We start from the raw sequence: 16,933 nt of genomic DNA, 5'->3' as shown, positions 1-16,933 counted from the left end.
TGCTAAGTTCCTGTGTGTTTGTTATTCTGGTGACTGCTGCCTGCCCTGATCTTTGCCTATACTTTGGGTTACATCTCTGCCTGACCCTATCTGTATTACACTATTGGACTTTGCCTGTTCCACTATCCCCAGTTCTCCATTTACTCCTTATTCACTAGTCCCTACAGAACTTCCCTTGGAGCATCACAACCATGAATAACTTTTAGCAAATGTATACACATACAGTACATATTATGGTGTTTCATTAAGACTGCCTTTTTTAGCCCATATTTAGACAATACTGAGGTCCCCTCTCTCCTTACACTGACTCTGCTTAGGTTCATCTGTGTCCTTTCATAAAGCATAAGATGGGTTAAGCTATTGATTTTCATCACTCCCATCAGCCCTCATAGTTATACCAACTTTTTCTCATTTGGAGACCTTGTGACTTCCCCACCACGCTTCCTGTTCTTAAACCTAAGTGACAGCAATTCAGCAGAAGCCTATAATAAATTGTCACCATTTTACTAACCCTCTTTGGTTCATAAGGCTGATGTAACCCCGGGACTTTCCATATATTCAGTAAAGACCATGGGTATGACATCAATCCATGTTGTGACTAACAGCCTCATGTGAAGCAAGGCATAGGAGCTTGTCATCTCAGAACTAACCAACTACAATAAGGAACATTACATTATACATCTTAGGGGGCACCTGCTGGCAGGGCAGCCATCAGGGGGGGACAGGGGGGAGAGTTGTAGGGGGCCCGAGGGTAAGGGGGGCTTGGCCACACTACACTTACTTGATTAGCCAGGCCCCCCATCTTTCTGAGAGCTGCTGACTTCGGGAAGGCATGGACGTTTAAGGGGCCCTGGCCACCAATTTTCTTATAATGTGGGGGGGGGGGCTGGCCACCAATTTTGGCCACCATTTTTTTTTCTCATGTGGGAACCCTAGCCACCAATATTTGTTTTTGGTTTTTTACTGTGTGGTGGGGGGCGGACCTGTGGGTGGGGAGGGCAGACCTGTAGGTGGGGCTTGCGGTGGGCGCAGCTCAGGGGGCCCAGGAAATTTTGTCGTATGGGGCCCTGTGATTTCTGATGGCAGTCCTGCCTGCTGGTATGAAACCTTGCTGGAGTAAGAAATTACTGACACAACTGCCTAAGGTCAAATATGAAAATTATACAGCAGCCTAACCCTGGATTAAACGGTGGTGTATAGTTTTTATTTGAAGACTATCCATGGTTATGCACAAACATAGATGCTTTCCCTACCCCTGCAATTAATCAGATGCTAGCTTTAATTAGTCTGATATAAGAAAAATGATCCACCTGTTCAAAGCCCACAGACTAGAGTCCTGCATGGGTCCTCTTTTTGAAACCCATACCAGACCCATACCTGCAACCCTCACCCGCAACCTGAAATTTGACGCGCATGTTCCTGCTAGCCAACCCACAATATACCAACTAACGTTCCGACCCTGGGGACGCGCGAAACCGGAAGTGACGTCGATTTTTGACCATCATTGAAGTCATTCCAGTACCAAACCTTCCCAAAAGCAACTGGAAGAACCAAGAGGGTGGGTCGGAGGGATCAAGCCAACACTGGGCTTAACACCAATCGGGTTACGCGCGGACTGCCTGTATGACCAAGGAACTTGGACTTTTTGCCCAAAAACCGACCACTTTGCGGGTATTCCCGCAGGTACTCGACCCAGGGGGTGACCTCAGGCTAGGGAGGGTTAGCCCATACTAACACATATGTTGTTAAACTACAATTCTGAGCACTCACTGACTGCTTTTGGATGTAGGCAGCATGCTGAGAGCTGAAATGTAATTTGCTGCTATAGACAATAGCTTATTTGATGTGATTTTCCCTTTAACACAAGTTAAGCTTCTATTACATTTCTATTGCTATCGGCTAAAAAATCCCACGACTGCTTAAAGGAAAGTTTGATTGTGTTTAAACCAGGAAACTGCGGCTCTTATGGAGCTGCTCATTCAGAAAGCCCAGAGTTTCCCTTTCCTCTTACAGATAAATGCACAACTTTACAACTCAACACTGGATGAACCAGCACTACTACACAAATAGAGTGGAAACAATTTTACACCTTGTTTGTCAAATTACAGTGCGATATTTACAATCCCTCTTAATGGATAATGCTGCAAGTACATGATGGGTACTATGAAAAATTAGCTCCAGGTGTAGCTCCCCCTAAACTCCCAAGGGTGTTTTGATTGTTTATTGAACTGATGCAGCCCGTGTGTCTATTATTATATTACCCTAATGCTGCCCATACAGAATGATCTCCAGTCAAAGGCTCATCTCTATTGTCTGGGTTAGGCCAATATGCTACAAGACAATGCCAACATGGTAGAGGAACAGAATGGTATTCTCATAGAATATCTGTACATCAAGATGCATTCAGCAGCCATTAGCCATCCCACTCTGCAGCATTGCATACTAAACAATTACAGTGGGTGGAAATGCGTGCGAATACCCTTCACATTCAACAGCATAACAAAGAAATGGCTTATTCTTATGGCTCAAGCAGGGTTTGAATTCTGTATGTGCAGTACAACTCCTATACACACATATATATTTATATATATATATATATATATATATATATATATATATATACACACACACACACATATATATATATATATATATATATATATATATATATATATATATATATATATATATATATATATATATATATATATATGCATTTCCATAGAAATGACTGTGGAGATGATCACATGTACACCCTTTATAACTACTCATCCTTATTTAGCATTGTTTGGTACCGCATGGGACCTGTTATCCAGAATACTTGGGACCTGGGGTTTTCTGGATAACAGATCTTTCCGTAATTTGAATCATCATGTAAACATTAAATAAACCCAACAGGCTGATTTTGCTTCCAATAAGGATTAATTACAGTATAGTACAAGTACAAGGTTATTACAGAGAAAAAGGAAATCATTAGTTGGATGAATGGAGTCTATGGGAAACGCCCTTTCTGTAATTCAAAGCTTTCTGGATAATGGGTTTCTGGATAACGGATCCCATACCTGTATTGTATAATGACAGAAAACTCCTTATTAACTACAGAAAATTCTTGTGTGGAAACTGCATCCTTATAGACATTTATTTGACCAGAAAAGTTCCCTCTGATTCTTAGTCGGCTGGAGTTGACAGATTCTTCCAGTCTCACCTGTCCAGATATTGATCGGACTCCAGGGGTTCCTAAGGAACTAGGGTGGCACTACAGGGATATTCCTCTCCAAAGCTTACTAGGTTAGGACTGCTTGAATTTAGTGCCTGGAGGGGCATTTTTAGTTTCTCTACTGTGGCAAGATATTTATTTGACATTTTTTTTCACAATTACATTTTGATAAATCTCAACTTGAATGTGCTTGTCCATGTTCATGATTTTGGCCTTAACTTTTTTTTTTTTAAATGATTGCGCTTTATTGTCATGGTTTTGGTTTGAATCTCTGCAAAAAAATTCAAAGTTGAAATTGAATAATCGAGCCCCAAAGTATTCAGCTAAACTGAACCAGACTTTAAAGCTATGGACACATTTGATGGAATTTTGAGCTTTTTCTCAAATCTGAAATGCAAATTTGGGTTCGGATCTGCTTCAGTATTTGGCCGATTTGGTACATCCCTCATTGGGAAATGGAAGCGTCTCTATGATCTACAGGTTCCAGTTGGTTTGAGTGATTAAGCAAAAACCATTGCTGAGTTTTGGGGCCAACAGAGCATTCCAAATCCAGTCTGCATTCGTTTGTTTTTTTCTTCAGTGCTGCAACATGAAGTACAAACAAAAATCGGTCCTGTAGTGAGCAGTGCTCCGTTGCGTGAAGGTTACATAAAGATCGTTTGCGTGTTACTCTGACAGTGTAATATGACTGCTGTATAATGGAACATCTATTCTGGGTAAAAATTGGATTTTATTTTTATTTCTCTACTGATGTGTTCTCCCCACCACTGCCAGGTCAGCACTACTCTTCCCTTTCTTAACCTTCAGCGTGCGCTTGTCTAATACTGTGTGCTTGACTGACTCTCTATGCCAAGGTGAACAAACTCGCCAGCACGCTTTGCTTCAGACGGCTGATTATTTTGTCAAAATAATTTTAGGACTTGAGTGCGGACTTTTCCATTTCCCACATAAATGTGACTTTCAACTTATCTCCAAGTCCTTTAATGCTTTTTAGTTAATATCAGTATTTCAAAATGGAAGTCGCTTTTTGTATTAGAAATAAAATCTTACTTTGAAGGAAAATGGACACCCGCAGAAACGAAAGGGAATATTCTTGCACCAAGGCACCCCTGTGCTACTAAATATATAGCCCTCCAAACTCCTCCTTGAATCTTTTAGGGTGATGGCAGACTGGGAGATTTGTCACCCCACAGTTAACTCTGTACTACTGCAGTCAACAAAGCTCCCTAAAATCCTTTCCAACTGTCAATAAATAAAATTGCACAAGTGAAAACATACGCGATTAACTGGATGTGTAGCATAATAGCAGAACACTACTTCCTGCTTTGCAGCTCTCTTGGTTTCCACTGATTGGTTACCAGGCATTAACCAATCGGTGACTTGAGGGGGGGCGACACGGGTCATAACTGTTGCTTTTGAATCTGAGCTGCAGAATTGAGAGGATCAATTGCAAACTCACTGAACAGTTATGTCCCATGTGGCCCCCCTTAAAGTTGCTGACTAACTCAGAGTTAAAGAGCTGCAAAGCAGGAAGTAGTGTTTTAACTATTATGTTACACATCCAGTCACTCCAGCCTTTATATATTACATTTTTGGCTAACTAACTATATTAGATACATTTTTTATTTTGCACAGCCCATCTATTTACCCACTTTTTATTTTTACACTGAACGGTTCCTTCAAAAGGGTGGTTCACTTTTAAGGGGTTTTTTTTAGAAAGCAACTTTCCAATTGGTCTTCATTACTTATTTGTTATAGTTTTTTTTAATTATTTTTCTTCTGACCCTTTCCAGCTTTCAATAAAAACTGAAAACCAATTGAAAATTGTCTCAGAAAATCACTCTCTATATCATATTAAAGGTTAACTCAAAGGTGAACAATCCATTTAAAAGTATCCCAACATTGTCAGTGCACCCTGACTAAACTCACCCACAACCTTACAGTGAATGCCTTGACCAGAGGCAAATGAACACAACAGTGCAGATATTGCTGAAAAGTGACTGTAATATTCTCTCTCTTCGCACTCACACAGGATAAGCAAAAGCCAGTTTCACTTTCCTTCATTTGAGACTGGGCGGCTGCAGCTGCGTCTCAGACTTCTTTTTTCTTCTAATAAAGTTGGTCAATTCACAGTACTGCAATTCTGTGAAATACCAGTACGGAAACTGAACAACCCCACTGGAATAATAGCGTTCATCAAAGGGGAACTCCACTGAAAAAAACTGATTTTTGCATGAATCAAAAAAATGTAATTCCAATATACAGTGTTCAGTGGTTAAAAGTTATTTGAAAGCATTATTGGTTTATCCCCTCTCTGACTCTTAAAACAAGGCAGTAGAAGTCTTATAGGAGATATATAGAATAAATGATAAAAACCCTAATTTTGAAGCAATTATAAGTAATATCTGGTGTTGCTTTTACATGGTAAAAAATTAATATTCTCTTTAAAAATAGCCCCTTTATTACAGCAGCCTATAGATGTTCTCTGGTCCCTGTCTGTGTTTCAAATGAGGGGTGGGTGTGTCCTAATGGTCCCTGCCAGAAGCACAGTAAGAGGGGGACAGCCAGTCACAGCCAGGGTCGTAGTGGGGGGCCCTGCAAGGGCAGGGAGCAAGTCTGGGCCGGGGCCCACCGGGTTTTTTCCCGGCGCTCTGTCGGCCCAGTCCGACCCTGATCACAGCCATGCAATCACACAAGCACCTACAGTTCCCTATTAGGTCTGGCTAGCTGCTGATTCGTTCCTGTTGTACAGTGTAGTGAGCTGAGTGTCGATAACTCCCCTGCACAGCCTGGGAATTCAGGGAGCAGGAAGTGGAAGAGAAGGGAGGGATTATTAGGGCTTTTGCAGAAAAATTCAATAAATCAGCCTGAAACACTACTTTTTTAAAAGAGAAGGAAAGTCTGTTTGCACTTGGGGGTGCCAAATGTTAGGCACCCCCAAGTGATTGTATTGGCTTACCTGAAACCCCAGGCCGGTGCTCCTATCAGCAGAAAACTGCACCGGCCCGGGGTTATACCAGTGTATATCAAAAACTACAAATAATAAAAAAGAAACCCACTTGAAAATTGTCTCTCTACATCATACTAAAAGTTAATTTAAAAGTAAATAACCCCTTTAATTACAATTGCTTCTGTAATGTCTCGGACTCAGAACAGGTTTGTTGGCTTCTTTAATAAAGAAGTGTCCAATATGCCCCCCACCCCTCCAAGTTGCACAATGTGAAGCCTCACAAGCTGAACCCCTTGTGTATCACATGCTGCTATTTTGGCTTCATGGCATATACTCGCTTATGTTGACTGACAGCGTCATATAATCACAATTACAAATGAGCCTAATTACTGTGGACATGTTTGCAAATTGTTCCTCAAAATGTTCCCACCCAAGCTTACAAAACACTTATAAATACAGGGCAATTTCCTGATAATAATACATTTAATCTGGTGAGCAGGTTTGGCTGCTGAAATATTTACTTCTCTTATTCCCAGAATCACCACAGTGCAGGGCTGTTGCTCAAATAAAAGATTAATGATGGGAAAGGAATTACCAACCAATTACAGCCTACAATGCAGATTGCTCTGATTAAATACAAGGTTAGATCTGCCTAAGATGTCCGTACACTATAAGGGTAGAGGCACACAATGCTATTTGGGGGAGATTAGTTGCCCAGTGACAAATCGTCTCTTCTTCAGGTGACTAATCTCCCCGCAATGCCTTACATCTAAATCGCCAGCGGATGTTGATTGGATCGCTTTGTTTTCCAAAGTTTTCTGAAGTTGCCTTGTGAGAAAACTTCGGGCGACTTCGGAAAATGAAGTGCTCCGAGTGCCATACCGCCGGCGATTTAGATTAAAGCCGGCATGGAGGCAGTTCGGAGAGATTAGTCACCCAAAGAAGAGGCGATTTATCGCTGATCTTCCGAATCTTCTCGTCCGTCTCTGCCCTAAGATGTAGTTGCCGAACAAGTGGATCTTTCCACTGATATGCTCAGATGGTCTATATTGGGATTCATGCTAAGGTGGTCTGTATTTGGATTAATCCGACTGTTGTTTCTAGGGCCAAATGATTGGATTACAATGGTGGGAATAGAAGCCGTCGGAGCAAGGATCACAAAAGTGGGAAAATCATATCTGCCCGATCAAAATCTGCCTGATTTCCACCCAGATATTGCTCGGATGGCCCCATCAGAGGTCCCCATACACAGGCAGAGAAATTGCCAAATCAGTCTAAAGGGCCCAAAACAGCAGCTTAAAGCTCCCTTGTATGGCCACATGAAATGTCTGTGTATGCAAGACAGATGAAACCATATTTGGAAACAAGATTTTGCCTGCTTAAAGGAGACATACAGGAAAAGTGAAAAACCCCTAATATTGTAGGAAATAATGATTTATATATGGTGCTACAAATTAATATTTTCTTTACAAAAGGAGCTCCCTATAAATCTGATATGGTCCCTGTCTGTTTCAAATGAGGGCTGGGCGTGTCCTAGCGGTCCTTACCAAAAGCAGGGGAATAAACAATCACAGCCCTGCAGTCACATAAGCAAAGATAGACTGCTGTTCCCTATCAGGTCAGCCTAGGTGCTGATTGGTTCCTGTCCTACAGTGCAGTGTGCTGGGTGCTGCCGGCTCCCCTGCACAGCTTGAGAATTTAACGGCAAGAAGTAGAACACATGCAGAATTTTTCAATAAATCAGCACAAAACACCACTATTTTCAGCACATTCCTATATTTATTGAGTATAATGCACGGACACAATCTTGTTTTTAATACAATATAATAAGGTTAATATTAAGACATGATGGTTGGCAAAATAATGACTGAAAATTGCCCCTCCGCTGCACTCTACAAAATAGGTCATATAGAAATGATAAAACTGAGCACCTAACGTTAACGCTTTTTGCTTCTGCTGTTAAAGTGTAGCCAAAGGAGTCTCACCTTGCCTCTTGGCAACTAGGCCCCTGGGCTTTTTATTTTTTTTGCAAAATAACTTTTTCCAATAATAGGTTTTATTGCAGAAACTGAATTGTGCTTCCGTTGGCTGATGAGTTGCTAGAATTGCTGATAAGCTCCAAACAAAAATTGCTGGCACAAAGCGAAAAAAACTGGTTGCCTTGCACACAATTTCATTTAATGACTTACATTACATTCCTCCCGTAAGTATCTAAACCTATCTGAACAAAAACGTAATGTACGGGCTGGATCACTGTAGCAGAAAATGAGTATATAAAGTACAGAAAGTACTGTACTGATTCACAGAGTGTAGCACAGTTCATCCTGCAATGAGCTCTGTTCTCAGTTACAGGTATGGGATCTGTTAACTGGAAAGACATTATCTGTCTTTGAATTACAGGAAGGTCATCTCCCATAGACTCCATCATAATCAAATAACACATTTTTAACATCCGTTCCTTTTTCTCTGTAATAATAAAACAGTACCTTGTACTTGATCCCAACAAAGATGCAATTCATCCGTATTGGAGACAACACAATCCTATTGGGTTTTATTAATGTTTAAATTATTCTTAAAGGGATACTGTCATGGGAAAAAACAATTTTTCAAAATGAATCAGTTAATAGTGCTGCTCCAGCAGAATTCTGCACTGAAATCCATTTCTCAAAAGAGCAAACAGATTTTTTTATATTCAATTTTGAAATCTGACATGGGGCTAGACATATTGTCAATTTCCAAGCTGCCCCCAGTCATGTGACTTGTGCTCTGATAACCTTCAATTACTCTTTACTGCTGTACTGCAAGTTGGAATGATATCACCCCCCTCCCTTTCCCCCCCAGCAGCCAAACAAAAGAACAATCACAAGATAACAGCTGCCTGGTAGATCTAAGAACAACACTCAATAGTAAAAACCCATGTCTCACTGAGACACATTCAGTTACATTGAGAAGGAAAAACAGCAGCCTGCCAGAAAGCATTTCTCTCCTAAAGTGCAGGCACAAGTCACATGACATGGGGCAGCTGGGAAATTGACAAAATGTCTAGCCCCATGTCAGATTTCAAAATTGAATATAAAAAAATATGTTTGCTCTTTTGAGAAATGGATTTCAGTGCAGAATTCTGCTGGAGTAGCACTATTAACTGATGCGTTTTGAAAAAAACATGTTTTCCGATGCCAGGATCCCTTTAAAGGAAAACTATACCCCCCAAACAATGTAGGTCTCTATAAAAAAGATATTGCATAAAACAGCATCTATGTAAAACCCTGTTTCATGTAAATAAAAAATACCTCCCAACATTTAGAAAATAAAAAGAGGGACAAAAAAGTAGCGCGGCAACATTTTTTTGATAACACCCATTTTTGTGGCCACACCCCTTAATTACCATGTTCGTTTTAGAAAATTTGGCAGGTTATGAAAGTTTGAACATGGGTCTGTGTTTTTTATACCCATGTTATTACAGTTTTGCTAATGAAGGTGAATTGCCCTTTAAACTGTGAGTCACAGCTTACCCAAGAGACCTGTTACCTTGTTGTTACAATTCTTATTTGCTTATCTGGAATTGTTACAAAAGTTTCCAAGTGCAGCTGTTGTCTGTTCTGGACTCTCTGCCAAAAGCCAATTAAGTTAGAAACAATGTTTATTTTTCTGGCTGTTCAGCACATAGGAAAAACGGGTCCCTTACCCTTACTCTTACCATGCTCTACATTGAGTATTTTTCCAGTAAATGAGTTGTTTCACAAAGCCCCGTTAAGTCTGGGGCCCCAATGCAGTTGGCCTTATAATTGGTACATTATAAAGATAATTCTAATTGGGGCACCTTTAGCAATGAAACCTTTTCCCAGTTTCTCATTGATCCCATCACATGGGAAATCCCACTTCTCTTTCTGGGTCTGTTATGGTTACTTTATGGCAAATTTCAAATAATTAAGATGTCTAGAAATTATTTCATTTTTTCTCTGTAATAATATAACAGTACCTTGTACTTGATCCCAACTAAGATATAATTTATCCTTATTGGAATCAAAACCAGCCTATTGGGTTTATTTAATGTTTACATGATTTTCTAGTAGACCTATGGTATGAATATTCAAATTATTATCCGGAAAACCCCAGGTCTTGGGCATCCTGGATAACAAGTCCAATACATGTACAGGTATGGGATCCATTATTGGGAAACTCATTATCGAGAAAGCTCTGAATTATGGAATGGCCGTCTCCCATTTATTCCATTTTATCCAAATAATCCAAAAGATTTCCTTTTTCTCTGTAATAATAAAACAGTAGCTTGTACTTGATCCCAACTAAGATATAATTAATCCTTATTGGAAGCAAAACCAGCCTATTGGGTTTATTTAATGTTTTCATGATTTTCTAGTAGAGTAGACTTATGGTATGAAGATACAAATTAAGGAAAGTTCCCTTATCTGAAAAACCTTATGTTACGAGCATTCTGGAAAACAGGACCCATACATGTACAGGTATGTGATCCGTTATCCAGAAAGCTCTGAATTACAGAACGCCTATCTCAAATAGACTCCATTTTATTCAAATAAACCTTTTTCTCTGTAATAATAAAACAGTACCTTGTACTTGATCCCAACTACGATATAATTAATTTTTATTGGAGGCAAAACCAGATTATTGGGTTTATTTAATATTTAAATGATTTTCTAGTAGACTTATAGGTTTATGTAATAATCAGCAGGTAGCATTTACTAGTCACCTGTTTAAATGTAAGAATTGTATTGGTTGTCATGCGTTACTGCTCCTGGGCAAACTTAGTGCCTTACATATGGGGGGTTAAGGTATTAATATCCAAATTACTGAAAAGATCAGTTATCTGGAAAATCCCAGGGGGCAAATTCACTAAGATCCGAAGAATGGTAGCGAAGTTGCGCTAGCGTTAATCCGTCAAGCAAAGCGAAGTTACGCTAGTGATGCCTAATTTGCATACGGCGCCAAGTTAAAGTACAATGGACGTATGTGTAGCACCAAATACATTACACTACACAAGCCTGGGAAAGCTTCATAAAATAAAATAGAGTTGTTATTTTACCCTATACATGTGCCCACTGTATAGTTTAGGTGCCATATGTTAGGAAATGTAGGGGGGAAGGAGGGTACCCCCAAAAAAATGTACGATCTTTTTCAGCCTATCACCCTTAAAAAAGTAAAAGACGCCAGCATTTTTTGGACTTCAACTTTTTTTGAAGCAAGTCCTATCTACTCTATTGCACTTCGCCTGGTCTCAGTTGGTGAAGGCAAGTCTGGTGCAAGAGTTAACGTTCATGAAAATCCAAAAGTTAGTGAATTAGCATAGTTACGTCCCTTCGCCATAGCGCAACTTCGCCTGGCGTAAGGGTGCGAAGTAGCGCTAGAGTAGGTCCACTTCGCTGGCGACTTTGCGCTAGCGTTAGCCACTTCGCGCTTTAGTGAATTTGCCCCCAGGTCTCAAGCATTCTTGATAACAGGTCCCATACCTGTACTACTAAACCCCCCTTAGTATAAGTATAATCCCCCTTAGTATAAGAAGTTACGTTTGCGTAGGGATATCCATCATTCGTGATTAGCTCTATAAACTATGAACTATTTTTCCCCAGTTCCTATGCTAACCACTTATAGCATCATCTTACCAACAAATCCCAGATAAGTCACAGTAACGCAATGTGGCAAAGAAAACATTATAACAGTTTATGATGCAGAGAATGACGGAAGGTTTCTTTCCTACCTGCGGAATAGGGCTCCTGCTTCTCAATCAGAATGAATTCTTTCCTCTCGTATTTGGCCCTGATCCACTGCTCCCGAAGCAGTCTGAAAATGAACACACACGGCACATAACTCAGCAGGCTGGCCCCCCAGTAGCACTTGTGTACAAAACAGCCACTTCCATTTTAAACTTGCGTTTGGGAAAATCAAATAAACTCGGTGTACACCGGCAAATGATTGTTACATTTATCCCAAAAAGAATTATATTTATCGTGAGCCATCTCAATGTAAGTGCATCTTACAATGAGGCTTAACAAAAAGGCTCAGAAATAAGAGATATGTATATGGGGTAGCCTGAAATATCATGCTGGGATAGCCCTGTCTTACATCTGTATATCATCATCATTTCCATTGATTTACAACACACAGGGGTCTGACATTAATTTAACAAACAAAGGTTACAGAATAAAAAAGCATCAGAGAAGGTAACAGGAAGTTTAATAGGAAGTCATTTAAACATTTTAAGATCCTTATAACCTAAGATATGAAATGGAGAACTGAACTCGAACATTTATCATTACATTAAAGGGGTAGTTCACCTTTAAGTTAACTTTTAGTATGTTATAGAATGGCCAATTCTAAGCAACTTTTCAATTGGTCTTCATTATGTTATTTTTTTTTGGACCCTAGCAACCAGAATGTTGAAATTGCTGGTTGCTGTTGTAATTTGTACCCAGATTGCTGAAATTGCAAAATCGAGAGCTGCTCGATAAAAAAAGAAATAACTTAAAAAGTACAAGTAATAAAAAACAATCGCAATCTCCGAATATCGTTCTCTCCATCATACTTAAAAGTTGATTTAAAGGTGAACCAGCCCTTTAACAAAAGAGAGTAGATGTGTATAAATCTCTGATTATGTTAAAGGGGTGGTTCACCGTTAAGTAAACGTTTAGTATGTCATAGAATGGCCATTTCTAAGCAACTTTTCAATTGGTCTTCATTATTTATTTGAAATAGTTTTTTAATTATGTGCCAGTTTCTTTAGACACTTTCCAGCTTTCAAATGGGGGGTCACTGACACCATCTAAAAATACAAATGTGTTGTTATTGCTACTATTTAGGCCTCTCATATTCATATTCGAGTCTCTTATTCAAATTAATGCATGGTTGCTAGAGTAATTTGGATCCTAGCAACCAGATTGCTGAAATTGCAAACTGGAGAGCTGCTGAATAAAAAGCTAAATAACTCATACCCGGCTGGGTATATGGTATCTGGTATCTCCATCAGTTCCCAGCTTCTGTGCCTCTTGTTGTGCATATAATTAGGGTTATGTAGTAAAACTAGAATTTATCAACCTCTCACGAGTGGGTATCAGCAATAAGTAACATTTGCCTGTGGCAGTTGGATGCAGAGTGGGCATAGTCCATTGATTATTAAATATCCCACCTCTTATTACCCAGGATCCAATATTTTATTGACACAGGTTTTATGGTCTCACATAAGGGTAAGGCCACACTAAGCGATAGCGCGGCGATTTGACTCGCCGCGACTATTCGCCGCGACTTTTAATCCTCAATCGCTGGCGAAACTTTGGCGCTGGCGTCTATGGGAAATCGCGCAAAATCGCCAGCGTAAAAACACACGCGGCGATCTTTTTTCTATAGTCGCTCGAAATCGCCTAGCGAGGCGATTTCGAGCGACAATAGAAAAAAGATCGCCGCGTGTGTTTTTACGCAGCGATTCCCCATAGACGCCAGCGTCAAAGTTTCGCCAGCGATTGAGGATTAAAAGTCGCGGCGAATAGTCGCGGCGAGTCAAATCGCCGCGCTATCGCTTAGTGTGGCCTTACCCTAAAACTAACTATAGCTCTGAAGATTAACATAGCCATGGGTATTTTACCTGTTCCAGAAGACATCCAAATGCAACACAATCTGCTCTCTTTGTTCCTCAAGTCTAAACACAGGGCCTCCTGTCCTTTTAAAGGGATCCTGTCATCGGAAAACGTGTTTTTTTTTCAAAACGCATCAGTTAATAGTGCTACTCCAGCAGAATTCTGCACTGAATCCATTTCTCAAAAGAGCAAACAGATTTTTTTATATTCAATTTTGAAATCAGACATGGGGCTAGACATATTGTCAATTTCCCAGCTGCCCCTGGTCATGTGACTTGTGCCTGCACTTTAGGAGAGAAATGCTTTCTGGCAGGCTGCTGTTTTTGCTTCTCAATGTAACTGAATGTGTCTCAGTGAGACATGAGTTTTTACTATTGAGTGTTGTTCTTAGATCTACCAGGCAGCTGTTATCTTGTGTTAGGGAGCTGTTATCTGGTTACCTTCCCATTGTTCTTTTGTTTGGCTGCTGGGGGGGGAGGGAGGGGTGATATTACTCCAACTTGCAGTACAGCAGTAAAGAGTGATTGAAGTTTATCAGAGCACAAGTCACATGACTTCTAGGTAGCGGATCCTATACCTGTACATGTATTTGGACTAGTTTATTATATGCCACTGACTGATCCCATCTATGGCCAATTTTGCAACTTGCATAGCTAATGGTGTTCAACCAAATGAGCAGATTACAGAGGGCTGTTACTAAAGAGTGATTACTAAAGAGTGATTGAAGTTTATCAGAGCACAAGTCACATGACTTGGGGCTGCTGGGAAATTGACAATATTTCTAGCCCCATGTCAGATTTTAAAACTGAATATAAAAAGATCTGTTTGCTCTTTTGAGAAATGGATTTCAGTGCAGAATTCTGCTGGAGCAGCACTATTAACTGATTCATTTTGGGAAAAATTCTTTTCCCATGACAGTATCCCTTTAAGGTCAAAAAGATACCCCACTGTCTGTTTATAATGAAACCTAAAAGTAGAGAAACTGCCAGACATAGCCTAGAGTTGTCTCTGTGCATAACCTTCAACATTGAACCTAATTCGCCAGTTTGCTGCGCAGTTCTCCAAATAATTCAGAAAATTCTGCAGAGTAAAAACAACCATCAGAGAGTCTGTAGTCATTTAGTGTCATCAGCAAAAACACAGGCAGTACTTACAATGCCAACTTCAAGGTCATTTATGTACAAATTAAAAAGCAAATGGCCAAGGACAGACCCCTGAGGTACTCTACTAATAACACTGGTCCAGCTAGAAAATGATCCAATTATCTACACTGTTTTAATCTAGCATAAGGATATTGTCTGGGTTGGGAATGAACCAGCTGTGGTGATATGACAGTCGAAGAGGAAAAAATAAAATTCATATTAAGATTTTTAATCAGATTTTCCCACGATACCCACAGTGGTTTTGCTATTTACTTGCCTTAAACCTGTAATGCGCAAAGTTCCAAATTACAAGAAGGCCATCTCCCATAGACTTAGCTTTAATCAAATAATTACATTTTTTACAAATGATTTCCTTTTTCTCTGTAATTATAACACGGAAACTTGTACTTTATCCCAACTAAGACATAATTAATCCTTATTGAAGGTAAAATAACGCTATTGGGCTTAGTTATTGTTTAAATTATGTTTTAGTAGACACAATGTATGGAGAGCCAAATTACGGAAAGATCTCTTACTCAGAAAACCCCAGGTCCCGAGCATTGTAGATAATAAGTCCTAAACCTGTATTTTTTTCTTGCCATAGAAACAGATGCCCACAGCATAGTCTAGCATGGAGTTAAAGTGAGGTTCACTGCTATGCCAAGTAAGATAAAGTGGGCAACAGCATGTTTAAGAATTACCCCCCCACACCACCCCTGGAATTTTCTTATATTTCTACATAGTCCCAAAACACAGGAAATAAGGAATCAACAGCAGAGTTAGACTAGAGACACAAATGCTATGTATAGTTTTACTAACCTTTATGGGTGAGATAAACCCTGTTTAATGTGTACACATATCCTCTAGGACCAGTATATCTCTTTTTCATTTTTGATTGGCTTTATCTAAGGGGTGTGGGGGGGGGTTGGCGTTTAAAAGGGCAAAAAATTTACTGCAAGGCAGAATTCACCTCCAGGATTGTCTCATTTAGCTGTATCGGTCTGTTCAGGAATTATAAGTGAAATGCATGCTTTAGCTGGAGATACCAAATTAGCATGCCACGGAGGAGTTAGAATTCATGTTGGAGAACAGTAAATTTGCTTATATTCCCCATTCTTAACAATGTAGGATTTTGATACCATACAAGCCCAACAATTCATCTAAAACAAGATGGAATTGGGGTCAGCTGCTCACAACTCATATGAGGGTCCAGACTGCGGGGCTCCAAACACAACAAGACCCAAGGCTTTTTGGGATGAATCTCTTTGTGCAGTTGTGTTGTAGTGGTGCAATTGTTTCCTGTCCTTATGTTTCTTGGCAAAACATGAAAACTGGAAGGGGCACTGTGACCTTGTATTAGCAGTTGACTGTGCCCTAGTATTAGTGACTGTGCCCTAGTATTAGCGACTGTGTGCTATATTAGCGACTGTGCCCTAGTATTAGCGACTGTGCCCTAGTATTAGTGACTGTGCCCTAGTATTAATGACTGTGCCCTAGTATTAGTGACTGTGCCCTAGAATAAGTGACTGTGCCCTAGTATTAGTGACTGTGCCCTAGAATTAACGACTGTGCCCTAGTATTAGTGACTGTGCCCTAGTATTAGTGACTGTGCCCTAGTATTAGTGACTGTGCCCTAGAATTAACGACTGTGCCCTAGTATTAGTGACTGTGTCCTAGTATTAGTGACTGTGCCCTAGTATTAGTGACTGTGCCCTAGTATTAGTGACTGTGCCCTAGTATTAGTGACTGTGCCCTAGTATTAGCGACTGTGCCCTAGTATTAGCGACTGTGCCCTAGTATTAGTGACTGTGCCCTAGTATTAGCGACTCTAGAGTGGCTGAAATCAGGCGGTGGCTTACAGTGTATAAGTAAAGCGCTTTGCACAATGCACTGTATGTTTTTAGCTGAATCGCCTTTTTATGCTCCAGCCTTCTATCTGATGCATGAGGAAAAATTTTTATAATGCGACCATGGGTCGGAACTGTAATTCACAACATTTTTATGATTTTTATTATTTATTTCT

At 40.0% G+C, this 16,933-nt stretch overlaps 1 protein-coding gene across 1 annotated transcript in view; it reads right to left on the bottom strand.

The window, feature by feature from the left end:
* Positions 1-16,933, bottom strand: part of adap1.L (ArfGAP with dual PH domains 1 L homeolog) — a 107,003-nt gene that overhangs the window by 45,378 nt on the left and 44,692 nt on the right. The window contains 1 exon segment of the mRNA NM_001093532.1: positions 11,899-11,981. Coding sequence (NP_001087001.1) covers positions 11,899-11,981 — 83 coding nt within the window.

The sequence above is a fragment of the Xenopus laevis genome, chromosome 9_10L (assembly GCF_017654675.1).
Source record: "Xenopus laevis strain J_2021 chromosome 9_10L, Xenopus_laevis_v10.1, whole genome shotgun sequence".
Lineage (NCBI taxonomy): Eukaryota > Metazoa > Chordata > Amphibia > Anura > Pipidae > Xenopus > Xenopus laevis.
This window is presented reverse-complemented; position numbering and strand designations above follow the sequence as displayed.